The sequence below is a fragment of the Scomber japonicus genome, chromosome 19 (assembly GCF_027409825.1).
Source record: "Scomber japonicus isolate fScoJap1 chromosome 19, fScoJap1.pri, whole genome shotgun sequence".
NCBI classification, from domain to species: Eukaryota; Metazoa; Chordata; class Actinopteri; order Scombriformes; family Scombridae; genus Scomber; species Scomber japonicus.
This window is the reverse complement of record NC_070596.1, coordinates 15,648,211-15,670,617: the sequence shown is the minus strand read 5'-3', so window position 1 is coordinate 15,670,617 and position 22,407 is coordinate 15,648,211. Positions and strand designations below refer to the sequence as shown.

The window sequence follows — 22,407 nt, the reverse complement described above, 5'->3', positions numbered from 1 at the left end:
ATAGTTAGGAACATTTATTGGTGTTCAGGGTCCAGAGCACAGCACTGTGTGTTAAATATTGACAAATTAAAAAGGTTAAAAAGATTGTTCAAAGTCTAATTTGGGGGTGAAAAATGTGCATTGGCATGTTTCCACTCATATGGATATTAAGGATGTGAGGTGTCTTTAAAAATTTGAGGGTGACCTTAGACAGCTATACTTTACTATAAAGAAAGAGTTTTTAGGAAATACATTTATTTGCTTACTTCCAGAGTTAGATGAGTGTTGTATCGATTGTCTCATCAATCTCTTGATAAGAAAGAAAATAAGCAAACTGTGGGAAGATTTCTTGGCTGGCTTATTGAGTTCCTGAAGTCTCCTCTGGTATTGTCCCACACATTTGCTGACTGTATGTTTAGCAATAGTCCCAAACATGACCCTCTGTAACTTATAGTTACACTTTGTTTTTTTTAACTGATTGTATAAAGAAGACATAAAGTGTTATTTAATGAGCTTTAGGTGTTAATAGGTGGACTAGGCTGGCTGTTTCCCACGCTCAAGCTAAACTAGTCAAAACAGCGTCATATTTCCACACAATTTCCACAGTATGCTTATTGTCTTCCTTGTTGAGAGATAGATGAGACAATAGATACCTGACTGCTGGCTTTAGCTTCAGGCTATTTAACAGACAGATATGGGAGTGCTACAGATCTTCTTGTTTGACTCTTGCCAAGGTTGGAATACGTAAATAAAGCGTACTTCCCAAAATGTTGAACTATTTCTTTAAGAGCAGAGGTGAGTGCAGCTGTGTTTACACATCTGGCATATGTTTTCTGGTTAAATTGGAGGTAATAGGGGTTTTTTCACAGCGGACATTTTGACTTGTCATAGCAGGAAAAATACAGGTTTTACTACATTAATGGCGACTCTGGTTCAATTCCAGGGACCAATAACAGGATCTAAGCAGCTAAATGGAATTCAGCCACCACTAATTTTATTATTTACACCTGTGTTTTTCCTAGTGTGACATGTCATTATATATTCAGTGAACACACACACAGAGAAACACATCAGACCATGGTCACTTTTGGGGACATTATATAGACATTTGTATTGAATGTTGTATCCTAACCATAACCATAACCATAACCACTGACTCAAAAATCAGCTTTTTCCTAATTTGCGACATGGCTTTTGTACCGAGGTGGACAAGCCATTCCCAATTAACTGGTCTTCAGACTGAAATTTGTCCCCAAAAGCAGCCTATGACAGACCACACATAGATACTCACATAAAGCTATATAAATGCTCAGGTACATTTACCTCCACCCTGTAACGCTTTCACCTCATGCTGTGATGCCATTAGACTTACAACATGTTCATTCTCATAACCACAGGGAGCTTTTATTAGATTTAAGCTAGGTGACTAGCATAGATAGTCATTTCCATCTTAATATAGGCCATCACACAAGTTATGTCCTCAAGGATAACAAGACAGTAGGTTATTATATTGATTAATGCTCTAATTTCAGTGTAACCACACCAGAAAGCCAAATGTATACAACTTAAAAATACATTCATTATTTAAACACAGAAAAACCCACTGTTACTGCATTTAAAAAATATAACATTCATATTGTTTGTATAACTGGATTTACTAGTTTAAAATTTAATTATGTTTGTAGTGATGACTACAACAGTAACACGCACATGCACACACGCTACACCTGCAGATGTTTAGATAACAGAGAAAAGAAAAACCACAGGTGTAACTAATTATATTAATGATGGCTACCTTCCATTTAATTGTCCCACTAAGCTGCACCAGCGAGCCAACAAGCACAACACCAAGAAACTCAAACAGGAAGACCTAATTGGCACCAAAACCCCATTTATTATATTAACTACACCTGTTGTCTCCATCCTAAAACAAGTTGGACTGTCTGAAAATTGCACACTAAATCATTTTAAGCGACAAATTTAGACAAGCCCTCATCTTGAGATATATGTAGCCTGAGAGACAGGATTCACAATGAAATTTGTTCTGTTTCTGTCGGACACATTGCTCATCATGATGGTTTTCCAGTAAATTTTTAAATACTAGCTTGTGTTAATGATGCTTTAACTTCACTGTGCTCCACCTGTACTGTACGTTCCACAGACGGTTGGTTCTCTAGAGTGAAAGAAAGAGGTTTTGAGATCAAAAGGCTTCCAGAGAAACCACAGGGGGTTACAAAGTGTCATCCATGATATATGTTGCTTGTGTCAAGTAGGTGCTGATTCAAGCTTTAGTTATTTATGAGGCTACAATTTGTGATGCTGTTGTGGTGGATTGTATTATAATTTAAGGTGAACCTATTGTGTCTCCCTATAGAAACTAGGTATATTTTCATTTATTTTAAAGTACTTGTACATGTGTTTTGTGCCACAATATTCTTCTACTTCACTACATTTTAGAGGGAAACAAACAGTCTGATTTAAACCATTTGACATATATGTGATGCACAGTTAGCCTATAGTTCAAACTACCCAACAGTATAAATCAGTTGTTTATTATTGTTATTTCCACCTTCACAGCTACATGAATATGCTATTTACATGTCAATACATTGAAAATGATGTAATATTTACATCTGAACCTTTACTTTTGATACCCATTATGCTGATAATACTTAAGTAATTTTATTTAAGTAACATTTTCAATACTTTTACTTGTAATTGAGCATGTTTACCATGTTGTATTACAACCTTTTTCCAATGATCTGATTCCACCATTGCTCCCATGTCAATCCAGCCCAAGAGATGCAGGTTTTTGCCCTTGCATCCAATTAAGGTTTGATTGCAGTGCTGATTGACTGAACTGTATAAACACATCTGCTGTGTGGATTTCTCCATGGATCAGGCATGTTAAGACTAAAGAGTCAATAAATTAACCAAAAACTTGCAGGACATAGTTGAATTTTATAACAGATGTTCTTCTCCTTTAAAAGTTTCCGCGAAACAGCAACGTGCTTACTTTGACCCATGGCTTTGACGGGATTGGCATCACAGCAGCGGCCGCCTTCTCTTCCCTACGATTGGCCGAGCCGTGGGAATATTCAAATCCAGCCCTGATTGATTGGCCCGGAGCCGGTTTCAACAGTGCAGGGGACTCATTTCCATTCCGACATCACTCTCTGTGGCGCACGCAGCTTTGCTCGGCTGCAGGGATGAAACACAAGCCGCTGCAACGAAAACACAATCGGTAAAAAAAATAATAATAATAATAATAACAACAATAATAATAATAACAATCATCGTTGACTTTGATCCGTATTGAACATGACGAGGAAGCACAGTTGATGGAGCCAGCCTCATCAATGGATATTTCTCCAGGGCTTTCCAGTACTCATCGCGAAATCAGTGGCGAGATCGCAAAGGAAATACGCCTTCCGACCAGGAAAACAACCGTGGCGAACCAAAGATAAACAAGCCTTATGATAAGACAAAACTCTGTAAGACATGGATTATCTTTCTCTTTTATTCCACTCATCCTGTTTCCATCTGTGTGTGGACTCAAGGAAAATGTTTCCTATAGTGTAGAATATTGTTGTAACTCAATTGCCTTTTAATGGTAGCTGTGTTAGACTACATGACAATAACAGAGCAAGAAAGAGATTTAAGGGTGTAAAGATGCTTCAGTGCATGATGTAAGGATTCGCCCTGCATTGATTTTAGGTCGACAGCGCTAAAGTGGTGAAAGATGCCCAGTGCGCACTAATGGATAGGAACGTCTCGCCTTTATAATATATCACTGTCCTGCTGATGGCTAATGTGTATTAATATGGGCCGAGTCCAACTATCAGCTCTGTTATTTACATTCACTGTTCAGAATAATTGATGTAGGGGCAGACTGTTCCTTGAAACGTGTGTGCGTGTATGTATGTGTGTATGAAATAGTAGGCTAAGATATGGGTTAAAGAGACATTTGCATAACAAACATCTGCAGTTTCTAAATGGGGGGTTTTCTCTCCAAACTGCTCTGTTGTGAGCCTACAATCTGTCTGCATGTGTGAGATGGATGATAGCTTGGCTTTGCGCGCAGTGAAAGGCTCTTTATGTGTCAGCATCTCAGTGGATACGGGAAGTGCTTTGAAGTATATTATCGGTCATTCAGAGCTGCCTCTGAAGCTTTCCACTTCTATTGTCTAGAAGCCGGAGGTGGGATCATCGCACCTCACTGCACCGGTGGCAGCCTGAGGTTGAAGGTTGTAGCCGCAGCAGAGGGCCCTATAGATTATTGGCCAGGTGTGAAATTCTACCCTGCATGCTTTCCTGTTTGTGCCAGATCCTTTATTACCAAGAGAGATGGGATGTCACAGCTTCCCACCAGAGGCAGAGGAGAAGAAAAGCCTGCAATTTACTATTTCTTCCTGGCTATTTTCTGACCAAAAGAGATAAATGTCAACCCCCCTCTAGGTTAAGTTTTTTTTTTCTGAGGCATGTGACTATCAGGAATAGGCATTTGGATTATCTTTCCTCTTCATGATTTCCTATAAATGCACTCATATTATGGCATTGTGGCCTGTGATTTACCACAGTGCCAAATATCATAATAACCTCCTTTCATCAAGTATATTGGCTTGATATTCAATCTGTCATTTGGATGTGTTCATTCTAAAATCCAACTGAGCCAATGAATGTTTACTGCTGCATGTTTACACATTATATAATTTTGTGTAGCAACTGTAATTAGTCATCTTTTGGCTATTTGCTTGAAATGTGTGTTGCCCGTGCCTGAACTTGCCTGAGAGCCTTGTAAATTGCGATGTATTATGAGAAGTTGATGCGCAGGTATCCCATGGGGTTTCCCTCTGATCTCACATCACACCCCAGCAGTAATTCCAACTGTGTGAAGAGAAGGGATTTGTCATTTGGCTGCCTGCTTCCCTTTGCCTTCTCGGGAGCGAAGCTGAGCTCTGATTTATTGTTAAGTTTCCCCGGGCTCGTTCAGTCTCCGGGCCTCCTCGGTTACTGAATGAAGGAAACGGCTCACCATGAGAATGACCTTTCTCTTGGATGATTATTACCCAGGCCAGTGCAAAGACTGATTAAGGTCATGTCTTTTTCTGCCATGTCATCCATGTAGCTTCACATTTTTGGTTAAAGCGTACAGTGAGTTTTCAGTCTGGATTAGATGAGATGATGCAAGATGACTTAGAAAAATGTATATGTAGCCAACTTCATTGTCTGTCTTTAAAGTCTGTAGTTTGGTTGCTCCCTTTCACCCTTTGTAATCTTTTTATCTGCTAAGAGATGTCATGTGTAATTACAGGCAGTCTGCCATCTTTTGAAATCTGTCTAATTGGTCTTTCATTCTAATAGGATGAAGGGGTAGTGAGATGGGGGTTAAGGGTGGGAGGTTAAGGACTGGGCCTCCGAGGTCGTTGGGGAGGGGATAGGACTGCCAGGGTTATTTGGAACTCAGTAATCTTTATTTTGTCTACACTGCAGTGCTCAGTCATTACTTCAAATTAATGAATAAGATGGCCAAATTGCAATTGATGCATTATCATTTCCCTGAAATGGAAAGGTAGCAAGATGATGACATCTTTAGTTGGTCCAGAGATCAAAGACATTTTTTTTTTCTCAGAACATTTTGATGTTTCGCTGATGCATGGTAGTGAGCTTATCATTAGCTTATCTCCCACATAGGAGCAATACGGGGAGTTTTTCTCCACAATTTCTAATGAGTTTTATGTTTGCTGGAAGATTTTAATGACTTGAAAGAATGGGTGACCTTTAACATTGAAAATAAACAGCCAGAGGATAGGGCTGGGAGAGAGAGGGGGTTGGAAAGGTTGTGTATCTGTGTAACATAAACTCTCTCTTTTTCTGGTTATTGTATATCTTCTTCTGTGGTTTTAATAATAGTTGATGAGAATGACAGACTGATAATAATGCCCATGCCTGAGTTGGCTGACAGACCTCGACATGAAATTAAAATCCTAGATTGATATCTTTTTGAAGAAAAACGTATCTCTCCACAAAAACCTTCATCTCATTCTTTCGCCATCTGTTATCTTCTGAAGTCAAGGTTTTCCAAAGGCTGGACAGCATACCCATAGTCCTTTGACAGTGTCTGGTGTGCATATTGGGATAAGGATAAGGCTGTGTTTACCCTCTAATGCTACCTTGGCATTGGCCAGACTTTACCCCATGCAGTGTGTTTCTTTTACCTTGGCAGCGTCTGTGTACAAGTGCAGCTTCGGGTCAGTCCAAGGCTTTCTACTCCCTACTAAAGCTGCTGTCAAAGATAAGACTTAATTGCACAGCATTGTATTAATGACTACATTCGTACACACATTAATTCAGAATTTGTATTTTCCAAACAAATCCACGTTAAAGCCCGATTGCAGCCTCTTTCCTCTTGTGTTCCTAGAAATCAAACAAGATGACGTGTAGCAAAGCAATAGGTTAGCCACTAATCATTGTACAAGCACAGTTTTCAAAGACTGCCTCACAAAAAATGGTCTAACTCTTAAAGAAATTACAGAGCACAAGTCAAAAACTGTAAATCTCATAGACAAATCGTTGATGCAGACAGTAGCTGTGGCTGCTGCTGATGCATTTAACTTAGAAAACTCAGACCTCAAGGAGTTAGACTGTCTTTCCTTTTAAACCATTAGTTGCTGCAAGGTAAAATATAGCTTTTTACTGAAAACATTGTTGGAGAATTTTCCCATTGTTACGATTAGGTACTTTTTTTCCATCATTAATTAGTGGGAGTAAATAGATGGATAGGAAACTTTAAGGTAGCAGAAAAAAAATCATCATATGTTTGTTTCAATCAATTTCTCACTCTGTCAAGACATTTCCTAGTGAACATGTAGTTTATTTGTGTGTCCAAAATATTCAAATTTGATGTTGAAAGCATATCATGAATGTAGTGGGACATACAATTCTGATTGACATAGATTTCATAATAGTATACATACATATGTAACAGCTTACAGTTCATATATTGCTTTTGACAATGCCACGAGTGGAAACACATGACGTGAAGCTGGAAAAGCAGCATATGGGGGTGGATGTGCAGAGGTAAGATGCAATTTACAGACTCTAATGAACATGAAGAGAGCAATAATAATGCACACATTTATATCTGAGTTATATATGCAGTCACGTTTCCTATTATGCTTTGCAACAGTGAAGAAATATGTAGATGACTGTGGAGAAACAGTTCCTAATATCGACAGGGGATGATTGGCAGTAGATACACAATTGAGGACCTGTGAATCAGACACATGTTACCATTTGCTTCATTGTAACACAACTGTTCTGTAGCAGCTACATCACATTTTGCATGAGCATGGGGATGTTTTTCCTAGACACCTAGCTATTAACGCTGCATGATTTACATCCCACTGAATGCTCCGGACATTTGTCTGTGTATTGCCAAACGATTACATTTACATACATTTTGTGCTTGTGCACGACTTGTATAGGAAAATGTTATCAGCCTCAGGCCTGGAGTGCTCTTGCAGCACAGAGCGGAGTGGCTCTGGGTTGTTTGGTTATCCTGTAAGTGAACCTTTGTGTCCTTTTTTATATTACTTCTTCAACAAAGACGGAGAAGAGAGAAATCTGTGTCTCTTATATGCAGCTCTGATAGCAATTATGAAAACTATTATAGAATTTAACCAGGCCAGCCCTTATCGGCTAATCCAGAAGTAATAGATTCTATTAAATATGTATGAGGGGGTTGAGAGGGGGGGGTCTGTGTGTCTGTGTGTGTGTGTGTGTGTGTGTGTGTGTGTATGTGTATGTCCATGTGTGTGCATGGGGTGTATAGAGATTAATCCAGCAGCTGCAGCAGCACTGCTGTCTAAGTCTGTCTACTTGTCTAGTTTCCATTACTAAGACAAGTTCCTGCAGTGCTTACCTTGAAGACTGTATACAATTAATTATACAGTAAATGGATTGTTATTCATAGACTATGTCATGATCACTGAAAGACAGACACTGCTGTTTCACCAATTGCCGTTTATTAATCATGTATTTCATCCTAAATTAACCTTCTCTTTTGCTTTTGTGCTCTTTCCCCTTTCTCCATTTCTTTCTTCCATAGTTTGGGAGGGGGGGAGGGGGGTGAAGAAGTGTGTAGATTCAGTGCACAGTATCCTTTTCTGTTGATTTTGTGTTTGTTGAGAAAGAGGTGCTCTGTGCAATTAGCTTCTATCTTCACACTGACCCTTGATGCTGCTCCAAGTCATAAAAGACTCAAGAAGGTCAGACTGATGTTTGTGTATTGTCAGTTTGTACAGCCAAAGAGGAACATTTAGGTACAATCATGCAGAACCAGCTTCATTATTTCAAAAGATTTGATTCACATAACTTAGATAGTCAGCAATTGATTGTTAGGAGCTTAAACCAGGCTTGCTAGTAGAGACACAATAAGTTTGATGGCACATAAAGGATGTGAAGATTATCTAAAATTCAGTTCACAATTAAAGGTCCTGTTCACACCTGCCATTAAAATGTCTCTTAGGTGATCTGATCACAAGTGAACAGCTGTGAATGACACCAAAGAGGTTCTGCTTCCATATCATATGTAGGCTGTGGGTATAAGTCTGCTATTGGCTGACTATTTCAGATGGAATCATTCTCCCCTATCATAGTGTTACAGTTTTCAAAATCCCCATCATTATGTACACCAACAACCTCCAAATTTAGCAACCTACATGCTGAAAATGGCAAGTTATGACAAAGATATGGATCAATGCACCGATCCGTTCCACTTCACACATGCTTCTGTGATATTGGTTTAATAACATTCTGCAAGAGCTACATACAGCTATTAAATCGTCAGTGGTTTTAATGAGTCCACTGAGTTCTTCCAGAGCTGAAGTATGGACACGCTTCACCCCCAGGGCACCAATGGTCAGGTTAACACGGTCTTTATTTATCAGTATAAGTTGTATCACGTAGTCGACATTTATCTTTTTTATGTGGTGTTTTCTTTTGCAGGGATTTAGCCATTTTAATGCCAGGGCTCGCCTCCCCACATGCAAATGTTCCAGCAAAACAAGTTCCACCCCGACCAAATTTTTGCAAGGCCACCGTCACTGCATCCTGGGCTTATTGCAGCCAAAGATGATTGCGATTGGTTTAAAGAAAGACAAACAAGCCAGAGTAGCAGAATGATAATGGGTTCAGTCAGATGTTGCTTCAGCACTGGCACAGCTAAAACTAAGTGTGGCACGCTAAAACAAAGTGTGGAGATAGGTCTGGCTATGCTAGACTACACTCTAATGTCAGGAACTGACATACTTAGAACTGTCCATTTGTGATCGGATCAAACCATATGTTCATGCCTGGTGTGAACAGGGCCATAGTAATCATCTGGCTGCCTGATGATAAACTACGAAAACTATTATAAAGTCTCCCATCGCTGCCCTTATGGCTCCTGATACAGTCTTGTTATCTTTTCACAAAGTGCCCTATTCTGATCCCAGGACACAAGACACACTAGAAAACAAGGCATTTTGCATCCTGTCAATAATGGGTAGGGGTTTTGAAAAATAAAATGTCTGCCAAAACATCCGTATAGAGGACAGTAGATGGACTACAAAGCAACAAAATGCTTATATCCCAGGCAAGCTCTCAGTGGACCTCATTGTGCTGCTTATCGGCTGCATGGATGTCGCCCGAGAGTGGCAAGGATTAGACGTCCTTGCAGCTTAAACTTTGCACTTTTTTTCCTATTATGCATGTTAGAGAAGTCTTTTGAATACATGAACTTGTAAAATGCAGTAGTAGAAGAGTAGAGGTTTTGAAGAAATGTGAGATGCTAGACATCTGGTGTATAACGTCAACCGTAATGTCTCAAACCTCAAAGACAAATTAGCTGCTGATTGAAGAGAGCTGTCTTGGAAGTGGAGCAACACTGACCATTATGTTAATGATGAAGATCTATGATAATTGTGACGGTTGATTTGAACCTATCTGTGCTGATGGATGCCATTTTTAACATTGCTGGCAATTTAATGTGCAGTTGTCGTATACTGAGTATCTGCAGTAGTGCATGCTCTTCTTTTTTAATCTCTTTTTCCAGTCTTGCTTTCAACTGTTGAATAAAAGACAAAAACAGACAAAATACAAAAAAAAGAGCAAAACATGGTATGGAGGTCTGGAGAATTCATATAGCTGAAGAACTTAGCCCAGATGATATCATGCATTCTGGGATCCCTTTGATCTAATATCTCGTTTCCCTTTTTCAGATAATCCTGCACAAGGCTGATAAAGCAATTTAAAGCTTACATTTTCATAAAATCTTTTTAAAATTTAAAATTTAGAAAGCAGGATGAAAAAGAAACACTATAACTTGCCTCATTTCCAGCTCAGTTTTTCTGCTCCCAGTGAAACTTTTTCTCTTGGTGCCACTGGTCTCTCTTTGAATTATAATGCCCTCCTTGATGTATTTTCTTCCAACTGCAAATTATTGGAGTAATGGAAGGTATTCCAATTCATGTCTCATTTTCTGCTAGTAAAGGGATTTCCCTAGAGATGCCTTTTCGCTCTTGTTCCTTCTCCCTTTTTGCACTTCTTTCTTGACAAATGTGTGGTAATGGAAGGGTTGTTGTGAAATTGCCATTATTTTAAAAATGGAATCTGACTATACTGAGGCTTTCAGCTCTTCAGATGTGTGTACTCAGATGAGACAGGTTGTACTGAGCAGCCTGAAGTGGGCTTGTCACCATGGGACAGATGTTGAGTGGAGGAGGGGAGCGGGCACATGACAAAAAGGGGAGAGCGAGGGATTTTTTTTTTTTCTGCTGGCACCTGAGTAAAATGAAAGCCACTCTTGTCTCTTCATCCTTTTGAGGTGAAGGTAATCATGTTTCTGCAGCTCATCACTGAACAGTCTGTTCTGTGGTTGACTTGCTTTAGCTGCCCTCTGGAACCTGAGGGAGAAATGAAAGTGAAAATCCCCCCCCCCAAAAAAAAAAACGTAAAAGAAGAAAACGAGGTAAAGGCAATCTGAAAGCTGTTTGCTGCAGGCTTATAATAGCCTTGCTGGGGACAACCGCACTCTAATGGAAATACTGTGTTTCATTCCGTTTGTAATCATTGAATTGATTAACTATTAATAGCCTGTAAGTCTGTGATATTTTGCAAGATACTAGATTCACATACAGTAATCAGTATATACGGTAGCCCTGGGTTTTTTTAGTTTTGCTGCACTAGCATTCATATTTGCTGACTCTTCCAGATAATCAAAGGGAATGTCAAATGCAATTATCAAGGAAATATTCCCTCAATGCATGGATTTCTTTCCAGAGTGATTGCTTCAATCAGCACAGCTGCTGAGAGGTTCTGTCTCTTTCAGACACAGCCTCTCATTCCCTCTGACAATACTTAACTCTGCAAACAGCACAGCCTATTTTTGGAAGTGAGCTGATTTTGGGTTTCTCTCCTGATCAATACAGCCCGTAAACTTACGAAACGAGAAGTGCAGGTCTCAGGGCTAGTTACAAATTGAAATGCCCAGCCCGAGGCTACAGGAGGCCTTTCAAACGATCTGTGTGATTGCAACCGACAGAACAAGGTTGATGGCAGGAAAAAGCCATCATAACAGCTAAGCAGAAGGAGGAGATGGAGCCGTCATTAAGTGATGTTAATTCCTCAAATTCACAGTCTCTGCAGTTCAAAGTGGGGCTCCTGAATTTTAATGTGGTAAAAGGACCCGAGTGAGTGCAGAGTTGTAGATATGTAAGCTACAGAAGTAATGTGGAAAAGATGTTTTTGAAAGAGGAGATCCACCTATGGGGTTTTTAGTGTTCTCTACCAGCAAGCTTGCAGTTTTCTTCTGACATCAAAGTGATGTTTGATGTAAGAGTTCAAATATATTGCTTATAATTTGATGTTTTTCCAAGCCAAAAAGTTGCCATCTACTTAGTCTCTAGTGATTCTTTGAACAATGTGGAGGAATGACAAAAACTTTTAAAATGAAATGACAGAAGAACAAAACTGGTCCAGCGTCAGTTGATTTCTGGTGAGGTTAAGGTAAAAATGTCTTTCTTTCTTTTTGTTCTTTTTATTCTAGCAGGTTTACCCAGGCTGTGTGCAGCCCTAACAAACTATCATGCTGGCCTGTATTCAGAGACGGCAGAACCTCTCATCGCAGCATCTGGCCTGCACACCTAAAAGCCTCGATGTTCCACCACCGCCATTACTGCTGCCAGTACTGCAGCCACGCACCCACAAAGGTGAGTCTATATATGGCAGGATCTTGGTCATGTCGGTCATGCTCAGTTGTGTTATAAAGCGTGACCTTGTTGCCTCCGAGTGCACATTAAGATCATGCCAGGTTTTAAGCGGCATGCCGAGATTTCAACTGCTGTGAAGCTCCTTGAATTAAAATAATGGGCCTCCTGATGATGATTCCTTTTAATTGGGCTACTAATCAGCAGCTCCTGTAGTGCAAAATGCGTGCAGGTCAAAGTGGACGCTGAAATTACAGAGTTAATCAACTCCCACACGGGGTTACTAATGATGTTCACATTTTGAGCAGAAACCTTTCTGTGTTAGTGTTGTTTGACCTTCATCTCCACTGATTATATTGCATTCACTGAGAGGTTGAGTGGGTGTCTTCGGGAGTGACCTGCACTGACATTTGTGATTAGATTTCTTTCAATTAATTGATTGAATGCGATGTGTCTGCAGATTTATTTCCTGGCTGGATACTGCTTTCTTTATGTAGGTTACTCTTCATCCAAGTTATTTTGTGCTGTAGTCCAAAAAGTTTTTTTTCCCCCTCCTGGACAGTCTAGACTCACAAAATGAGATTATAGTACCACAAATGAAGTTATTCTACTGTTGTTTCCTTTTGTCAATTGCTTTAAAAAATGTGGATGCCTTATACTTCTTTGCTGGGTCTGGTTTGAAGCTATATATTAGACCTCTATAATTACTTACAGTTCAATGGTTGAGCTGGGTGTGCATTACATATTATGATCCATTAGAGATATGTTGTTGTGTTTTGGGGACAGGTCTTGCTGTTTATTGTGTTGTCAATTATAATATTGTTGTGCCCCTTTACAATACTACTTAAAGTGGTCTAGTTGAAAGCAAGAGCATTCAAATATTGATCTGTGACATTCATATTTTTCAGGTCATTGCTATGCTTTAGCTATCTATACGAGCCTTTTCTATGACACCTTTTGTCTGCAGAGAAAGAGAGAGTCAATGTTTTCTTCCTTTGCATTGGACCTGTGCATTTTCATATAGAATCTCTTTCTTTATGCATCATGAACTGTATATATTGCATAGTAAATTAATGTTTTGGATGTATGGGAAGTATAGACATGGCAGCATTAATTTCAGGTTTAATGACTATATAATAAGATTTCAGTGAGAGATGTTGTTTGAGTAATTCCTCCACTTTCCCTCTTGCACACAGGTGTTTTCATTTATTCTGTCTGGATAATTAGACCTTTTCTCAGGTTGAAGTTGGTTGCAGTCACACTGTAAAACTGCTGAGGTCACCAGACTCCATATACTTAAAAGGACCATAAAAGTTGTCCTAATCCTACAGGTGCAACAGGCTTACAAGAGAGTCAGTTAAATGTGAAGTGCTGGAAAATCCTTCGTAAGCTCCATCTCCTCATTTCCCATCTGTCTCCCCGGGTGAAATGTCTTTGTCTTTTTTCTTATTAAATATTAATTGGGAATCAGTGGAGCACTTGTCTACTAAATGCTGGAACAGACGAGCTTATTTGCCTCAGGCAGAGCCAGGGGTGGATTTCTCATCCTGTTTACCTGCAGGGTCTCTTCCTCCCCCCTTGAGTTTTATAGCAACTGTGCGTAGTGCACCCTCCAGCTCCAGCCTGACATTTCAAGCACCACGAGAGGCAATAGACAGTTGATGGGAGCTCAGTCTGTGTGGCCCAGGCTTCTTCATTAAATGAGTCACTGTTGGATCGAGTTAAATAGGGACAGTCTTTAGCCGCCGCTGTGCTTTTGAAATCCATTTCCATTTTTAGCTATCAATAAATGGAAGGCAGTGGACATGAAAGCTCTCAGCCACACAAACCCATGTGAAAGATTTCTGTGAAACGAGTGTTAGGAATTATGTGATGAGAGTGAATGAGAGCTGCGCTCTTCTCTGCTATCTCAGCTTGAAAGCAGGGGCTGGAAATGCTTTTTTTCCCACGCTGCTGGCCTGTGCTTGGGCTGGCTTTGAGAGGGGAAACTTTGCCCAAGCTGGGCCAAGCGGCACAGAAACAAATGAGGAGTGACACTGGTGCAAAGGAGTATTCGCCAGAGCCTCCTCCTCCAGCACACATAACTAAGTGTTCAATCCTGTGGTCACTCTGTGAAGCACCCTTCATGTAGAGATTGCTTACATGGAAAGGAGGAGGCATGTGAAAATGGGGTGAATGAGAGTCTGTATTTTTATTTTTGTGTGTTTATGGAAGAAGGTCGTAAATAGAGAGGTCAGTGTGAGTGAAATTTAAGAGCATCTGCTCTGGTGTCAACATGTCCTGTGTCTACTTTTTCCACTTCACTCAGCTGTATCTAATGGTTAGGTTAAGGAAACCACATTGAGCCATTAGCTGGCAACTGTCTTTGAACCCTAGAGGAGATAAATATTAATGTCTCTTTATATTGATATTTTGACATAAGGAAAGCTGTTCTGTACTGAATTTCATGTTATTCTTTAAACATGTTGTAAACCTGCTTTTTAGACACTTTCAGGTCATTGTTTTGTTTTTTTTATGGCACATTTAAAGAGTTGTGTCAAGTCTATTTCCAGCAGCAGCTGGTAGCCGTTTTCAGGAAACGAGTTTAGATAAAGCGCTGCATGCTTCCTTTAACAGACAGAAAGAAAAAGTTAACATTACTTACTGGCAAAACATGTCAAACACATAGCAAGCTAACATTAAAGACCCAGATTTTTTTTTTGTTCAGGAGTTGATGTGTAGACCAAATCAGAGCTAGAAGAAGAGTGAATATTGGACTTATATTTGTCACATAGACAGAAACACGACTACAACTGAATTTTTATGTAGATCCAAAGCCATTGCCAGGTGCTCAAACTATGAATTGCTTAAAATTAATGGAGAAAAACAATGGGACTTCCAGAATTAAGGGCCCCAAATGGCTTCTTCCAATTTTAAAACATTGTATATAGTTTTAAGTCATTCATATTGTGGTGTCCATCCATCCCCTATTTTTATTCACCCTTGTGGCCAAAAAATCAGTTTCTGCAGCTTCAAACTGTATTGATTGAATGTTTTACAGTCAGTGTTTAAAATATGATTGGAGGTTGGAAATTGACTGAAATAATCTAACACCAAATAATTTAATTTGCATACATTGAAGTAAATGATGTAAAACAAACAAAGAAAGGTAGATTTTCTTTCTTTTTTTTCGTGTCCTGAACTGCAAGAAGAGCTGCTAGTTTGCATTGTCTAACCAGCAGATAGTCAATTGCAGAATGAAGGCAGGGCCAATTAATTACATGGTTCTAATGACTGGGCTTATTGGGCCAACTGGGTGCATAGAGGAGGTTGTCATGGTAACGGACACATAGGTTTTAAATGTGCTGTGAATGTGCTGAGCTCAGTCCCTGGTTTGTTATTTTAAATATCAGGATTATTGGTGTGCCAAACAAGTATTTATGCCTGCTGAGAAGCACTGTTCCATAATTAACTGCCAGTTCCCAGTGCCACGTTCGGCTGAGGATTTGACACTCGTAAACATGTTATCTCACAAAAGTGTTCCCCGATAAGTCGTCAGCATAAGATCAAAGACCTGTGGGGTTTTTTGCCTGGCAGTTCAGCCGACATGTATAGATATTAACAAGGAATAATTTATGAATTTTAGTGTTATCTCATGTGGGAACTGCATCTAGTGGTCGCTCTAATGGCTCCCTTATGCTGGCCCTCTGGGTATTTTAACGGTTGGAAGCCGTGGTTTTGCAAACGCAATGAGCTTGTCCAACTCCTGTTTTCAGCACTGCCTCTGGGGCTTGTTTTGCCCATAAATTAGTGATTAACTCAAACGGCTCCAAAACAATGAGGTCCCCCGCTCTAATCTAGGGGGAAATGGCTTCGAGTGTGACCACGGGAAAAAGATTAGCCCCTTTAAAAGTGGCAGAAAGCGTTGAGTGGGTTTGTATGGGGGTGGAATCAGGGTTATAAAACCCACAGTATAGTAAGCACCCAATGTTTTATCCCTCTAGAATATTTTTATGCTAATATTAATAAAATCTCCAAATCACAAAAACACATTAGCACACAAACACACACACACACACACACAATAAATTAGGCCTTGTGATGATTGAGAGCTTATGATTGGCCCTCCACCCCCAACTGTTTCTTTCCAAGCACATCGCTGGCATGGAATGAGGAAATCAGGATTAGGTGTTTCCTGTGAAAGTGTGCCAGTTTTACTCAGCATGATGCCACAACAGTTGAGAGGCATGTGTAATGTGTGGAGCCCTTTCCAACCAAGAAGTCACTCAAGCCCGACTTGAGGGACCATTAAATCTATCAATCTAGGGTTGTAGATACATCTGTGTCATTATGGTGACTATTGAGGAAAAGAAAAATACAAAACAAGCTTTTTCAATCCTATGTAACCTATCAGGCTTGTCTAAAAGCACGTGGGAGGAAAATGGTGAAAGGTCACAGAACTTAAATTTGTTCGCACTGCGTGATGCCCTCAGCCAAGGTTGCTTTCGAAAAGTGGCTGATGTTGTTTTCTGTGCTGTTGGTTTTTTTTTGGGGGGGGGGGGGGGGGGGGTTTGTCTGCCTCTGCTCTCTGTCAGGGCTGAGGAGTGAAACAGCGTGCAGCCTGCAGGTTCAGGGTGATTAAGTGCTTAAGGTCAGACTGCTAATTATCTTTCTGCCATTCCCTACCTGACAACACACAGCTGCAATTTCCCCTGTTGTCATGTGAACTGCATCAGATTTGTTTTCATTGTACCACTGAATTTTGTGGTGTGACTGCTGCGTCTCTCGATGAAGTAGCACGAGACACCATGTCACAAAGAAATCTTGACAATCAGAAGGAGAAACTGATTTTTATTAATTCAAGAGGAATATTCCCTCTTCTCTTCACATTGTTTATTTTAATGGTTTATACAGGTTAAAAAACAGAGAGAAAAATCAGAAAATCCTAAGCTTAATTTTGTGGTGCAGAATTTCTTCTTTCTTATCTTGGTAATCATCTTGAAACCGATTGAGGCATCCCAGTTCCCAGGCTGGGAACCAGACTAAGATAAGCTGTAATGTGATATTGCACCACTTTCAGTTTGTCTTTAGTACATACAGAACATTTACTCTGGTCTATGCAACAATTATGTGCTAAAATTAAGCCTGCATTAAGGCAAACCTACTTTAATTAAAGGAATCATACATTTGCTGTCACTCAAGTACCTGGGATCTAAAAGCACTAAATAACTGACTGAATATAATTGATGTAGCTTAATACTAAGCAACAGCACTAAAAGGAAAAAAAGGAGTCATTTGAATACTTATTTGTTTCCAAGATGAAGGCCAAAATGAGCTGGATATGACTGACTGGAAGCACATGTTTTGAAATACACCAGCTGTTTAAAACAGTCTAATGCACAGTGAAAGCATTGTGATTGTTTGTCAAATTGACTCAAAGCTTTCTAATTAAAACCTATCTTGATTTTTAAAGTGTGCAAATAAATGTAAAATATGGACACCTGCTGTGTGCCGTGCAAGCTTTACTTCATGCATGTCGTCAATGATCACTTTTGCTAGTACGTATGCGCCCTCATGTTGAGTTTGGGTGAGACAGCAGCCTCTACACAATATGGCTCTTGCCTTCTTGGCACCTTCAGAGGGAAACTTCAGCTCTCATTGTGCCAGATTGACGTTAATGCTCCACACATTTTAGGTGTGTTTTTTGACTTGGGTGTTTTTGCAGGAAAGTCCAGTGAGTGAATATTGTGAAGATATAGTTTTATTACTGCTACTTAAATGCTTTGAGAAAGCTGCCACTGACTAGTAACATTATGTGCAGTGCTCAGTTTACTGCCGTTTAACACCACGGATTGGTATTTAAGTCTTTAAGATTGAAACGATTACCTCTGTTCGTAAGGTAAAGCAGTTTTAATGCTGGTCATGTTGTTTCTGATCTCTTCCAATAGCTGGGCTTCTGTCAGGATCAGCTAAAATGATCCCTTTTTTAAAAAAATGCATGTCACACAGTAGTGGTTGATAATTACGTGGATGCAGAATAGGGAAAGGTCTGTTTGCTAATGAGATTTCCATAGCGCCACATTAAGGCAGCTACGGTGGGAAGTGCAGCTGTGTTGTGTCTCCATGGCTCTGACAGGGCTGTAATCTCTGGACTAACAATATCAGACACCCTGCGAAGACGTGTGAGCATTCAGAGTGTTTGAAGTGTTTGTGAAGCAGCAAGCCAAGCTCAGCGTGCAGGGCCAAACACTAACATTTAACTGAACAAGACTGTCTCTGATTTATTTTGCTGAATTATATATCATCAGTAATTGAGCAACACTATATCCAGGGCCTATTTTGTGCTGCACTGTCAATCCTGGTGTGTGTGTTATAATGCAAGAATGATTATAATTTTTAAATGCTTCATTGCTTGTCATCATTTAAGCTCCTTTCACAAAGATATGAATCTCTTATTCTTATAATTGATGGTCATAAATATTCAATTTATAGCCAAAGGCAATATGCAGCTGGTTTTTCCTGTTACCTCTCTCTATCTCTATGAGTAGGGTTATGGGAAACTAGAGAGGGGTAGGCTCACATCTCAATGCCGTTTACAGTATAAACACCTCACCAACATCCCAGATGTCATTGTTTTCTATGGTAGCACTGCACTGTGATACATAATAAGCAGTGTTTTGCTTTGTTGTATTTCTCTGTAGAATTCATTCATGCTCCTGGCACCATGGGGCTGTTCTTTCTGCTCCACTGGGAGATTGCTGGATGAATTGAACACTCCACTTTACCTCTTCCCTCCATTTTAAACACCCAATTTATTTCTTTCATGAGATGGATCTTGTAGATTGAATCATTTTCACAGTCAGAGGCTGACTGTAGGCCCCGAAATGAAATGAACTCCCAAATCAATTTCAAATGGGAACAACAAGTGAGCTCTCCCCTGCATAGCTGGAATTGGTTTTGTTATTGAAAATGAAATGAAGTGTTTTGTTTTTATTTTTCGTCCATTTTTTTATTGCAGATTACAGCCTTGTTCCTTCACGTGCTATGATTCCCACAGACTTGCAGTGTGATGTAGGTCAGTTTTGCCGCTTTTTCGTTTTATGTCTGGAATTCCATAAAAGTGTCACTCGGAAAGGTGCCGGTAATTTCTACCTGGTGATTTATTGTTTTTAAATGGGGGCGCCTTTTCCACCTTTCCTTTGTCGCTGGGAGTTAAGCAGGCATGAAATTGCCTGAATAATAGTGTTTAAATCCATTCTTAGTTGGTCCCGTCAGCCTTTCCACACACACAATTCAATCAACAGCGCTTTTGATGATTTCTCTTTTTCCACCTGCAACAACTTTTTCTTCATTTTAGGCGTCATTCTTTTTACAGTATAATCAGTTCAGGTCCATAAAAGCATAAAGTGGAACAAAATCTCAGAGGCAGGAACTGGTGACACTTGAATGATTTGAGAAACAACCAAAAGTGAAGCGATTGTAAGAAGAAATCTAGCATTGAAGCAAATTACAGAACTATTCATCATTATGCAAACAATTAACCTTAAATGCTATTCTAAGGGTTTTTTGATGTTTTTTTTCACCAGAATATGCTTCTGCTTGGTTCCTCCTGCTGTGGTTTAACAGCTAAATGTCATCAAAATCAAATCTCATTGGAGCCATTACAGGAAAATGAGCTCCTCTCCCTCCTCGTGTTGCCACTGCTCCTCTTTTGATTTCCCAGGGTAAACTAATTCTGGATTGAATTAGTTTCATTAAGCACTGATCAAACAGTGCTGGAGGTGTTTCCCTCCCTAAAATTAGTTTATAAGACACGTTGATGTCTGCCATTATCCCCTAAAACTGGTTCAGATTGAAAGGGAAAAAAACAACAGAAAACACAAGGCTGTTTGTAGACTAAATCACTTGTTTCTGTCTGCTTTCTTCTCAGGGGAGCCAGCCTCCATGATTTCTCGGTATCCTTCTCCTGCAGAGTTGGATGCTTTCGCCCAGAAGACCGCCAACAGCCCCCTGTCCATCAAAATCTTTCCATCTGACGTCCGGGTGCCGCAACACAAACAGCTTAACAAAACAGTTAACGGTTTAGACACCACAGGCCAACGCTATAGCCCCTATTCACACCCGTACAACCAGGGCTTGTTGGCCGTCGTCCACACATCTGTGGTGGTCAAAAGTGTGGTGAAAAACCATGAGGGCAGAAGGACTAAACATATAAACACCCAGACTTCTGTGGCACCGTATAATAATCCTCTGAATAATGGCTACACAGCCAGACATGGGCATAAGGTCTATCATATAAGCTCATGTAAGCGTCCTGATGTACCCATTGAGACACTTTGTTCTAGCGCTGGGATGGCCTCTGGAGATCAGAGCCTGGCCCCCCAGTCTGAGCTGGCAGAGGTTCAAAGCCTCATGAGGGAGATGAGCAGAGTTCCCCACAGCCAGGCCCTGCAGCTTGGGGGCGAAGCGCGAGCCAGCCCCTCGCTTCAGGCTGTGGCTGCTGTGGCACATTCAGACTCTGACTTTGTTCTGGGGGTGCCGCCACAGAGCAGTCTGGCATTCACCGGGGCAGTGCTGCCTACGCAGAGTGCAGATGTAGCCAAAGCTGGGTACTTGGAGAAAGGAGACTACAGATTGTGGCAGCACAAACATCAAATTCAGCCGCAACCCTATCAGCAGGGAGCAGTGAGGATGTACAGTGGTGCTCCGGGGCACAGAGCAGTCGATACCGGGGTTGGCCAGTCTCCTGACACTGGCCTCCCTTTGGCGTGCTCTTCACAGCTTTCCTATAGGCTGCATCCCCCCAGTGTGGGCACGGGGCAGGAGCGAGTCAGCGGCTCCTCTGTGAACTGTGCCAGCATGCAGGGGGAGTTCTCTGTTGGACAGTACTTTGCTCCTCTCTGGGACAGCGTCATGGCCACCCCAAATAGCGACTGTTATACTTCTCAGGTGCTGGCAACGGGTACATGTTCAGCCAGGCCTAGAGACCTGGGCCTCTCTCGTCTTCATCCCCATCTCCACCCTAACCGCCATCAGCAACACCACCACCAACACCAACACCCACAGCATCACCAGCCACAGCTCCACCCTCCTCCTCTTCCTCATTCCCAGGTGTACAACGCATGTGGGCTCCCCAATCCTAGTCTGTGCCACGCTGCAGTACTGAGCAGCAGCCTGCAGTCTCTGGAGTGCCTCATCAGTGAGATCCACCCCCGCTGCATCAAAGAGCACATGCTGGGCCGTGGGTACGAAGCCATGGGGATGCCTCAGCTACTGGAGCACCACCAGCAAACCCACATCCAGCTCCCCGTCTATAGATAAGACACGGTGCCGCCACACAACAGGAAACAGAAGTGACAAAACCTTTTTATAGACAATGTCAGTTTGACATCTATGAGAATGAGACATGCCTTTTTAGTTTGTGCATGTACTGTATTTGTAGAAGGCTTTACTGTTACAAGCCTGAAATGGTTAATGATAATCATGACTTAAGATACAGGTTTATCTTATGGACTTTTTTGTTTTATTTTCATATCTTACACAGCCATCAAATATGCCTGCTGTTCATTTAATACCTAATCACAATTTGCCATTACATTTCAACTGTATATTTTGGCAGAGGGCGACTCCTCTTTACAAATGGGGAAACTTGCTGTATTGAAATAATAATCGGCACCCTTCTAAAAGCAATTACTTGAATCTGGGACAGTTTTGGTGAATATACAGTGTAGTATATTTTTACATAAAATTGTGAGAGGGAACATTCCTTCATTATTACCTGAACTTTTGGCTGCTGCTTTCTCCTTGATTTTAGTTTTTGCTCACTTTTCAGCGGCTCTTGTGTTAACAGACATGCACAGTGCCCCAGCTTCTGCAATATGATGCAAATCTGGTCACTGAAAGGGGAAATATTTTGATAATTTGCATACAAATGTGAAAATGTTTTTTTTTTTTGTTTTTTTTTTTGTGCAGTCATACTCAAGGTTGTGTTATTTAACATCTTAAATGATTTTAAGGTAGTCATGCTTAACACAGCGCGTTAGGACTGTTTGCATAGATCTGAATCAACACTGTGGCATTCAGGCCAAGCAAGATGTGCCCTTTTGTTGTATTTTTGGTAACATTTATAATTTTAAAGAGATTGTGTTGACTTTTCTTTTCATCATTTATCTCTGACGGTGTGAAATGTATGACTGAGTAG

The 22,407-nt window shown here is 40.6% G+C and overlaps 1 protein-coding gene across 1 annotated transcript; it reads left to right on the top strand.

Moving 5' to 3' along the window:
• The first annotated feature begins 12,106 nt into the window (after positions 1 to 12,106).
• LOC128380593 (protein FAM222A) lies at positions 12,107 to 21,527 on the top strand. The gene is made up of 2 exons (XM_053340460.1): positions 12,107 to 12,230; positions 20,137 to 21,527. Exons 1-2 carry the CDS (start codon positions 12,107 to 12,109, stop codon positions 21,525 to 21,527), a joined length of 1,515 nt encoding a protein of 504 aa, XP_053196435.1.
• The last annotated feature ends 880 nt before the right edge of the window (positions 21,528 to 22,407 follow it).

Bases quoted from the DNA above. Each gene is read 5' to 3' on its own strand.
- LOC128380593 (XM_053340460.1), top strand. From the start codon at position 12,107: ATGCTGGCCTGTATTCAGAGACGGCAGAACCTCTCATCGCAGCATCTG. The intron at 12,231-20,136 runs GTGAGTCTATAT...CTTTCTTCTCAG, and splicing joins GCAGCCACGCACCCACAAAG to GGGAGCCAGCCTCCATGATT.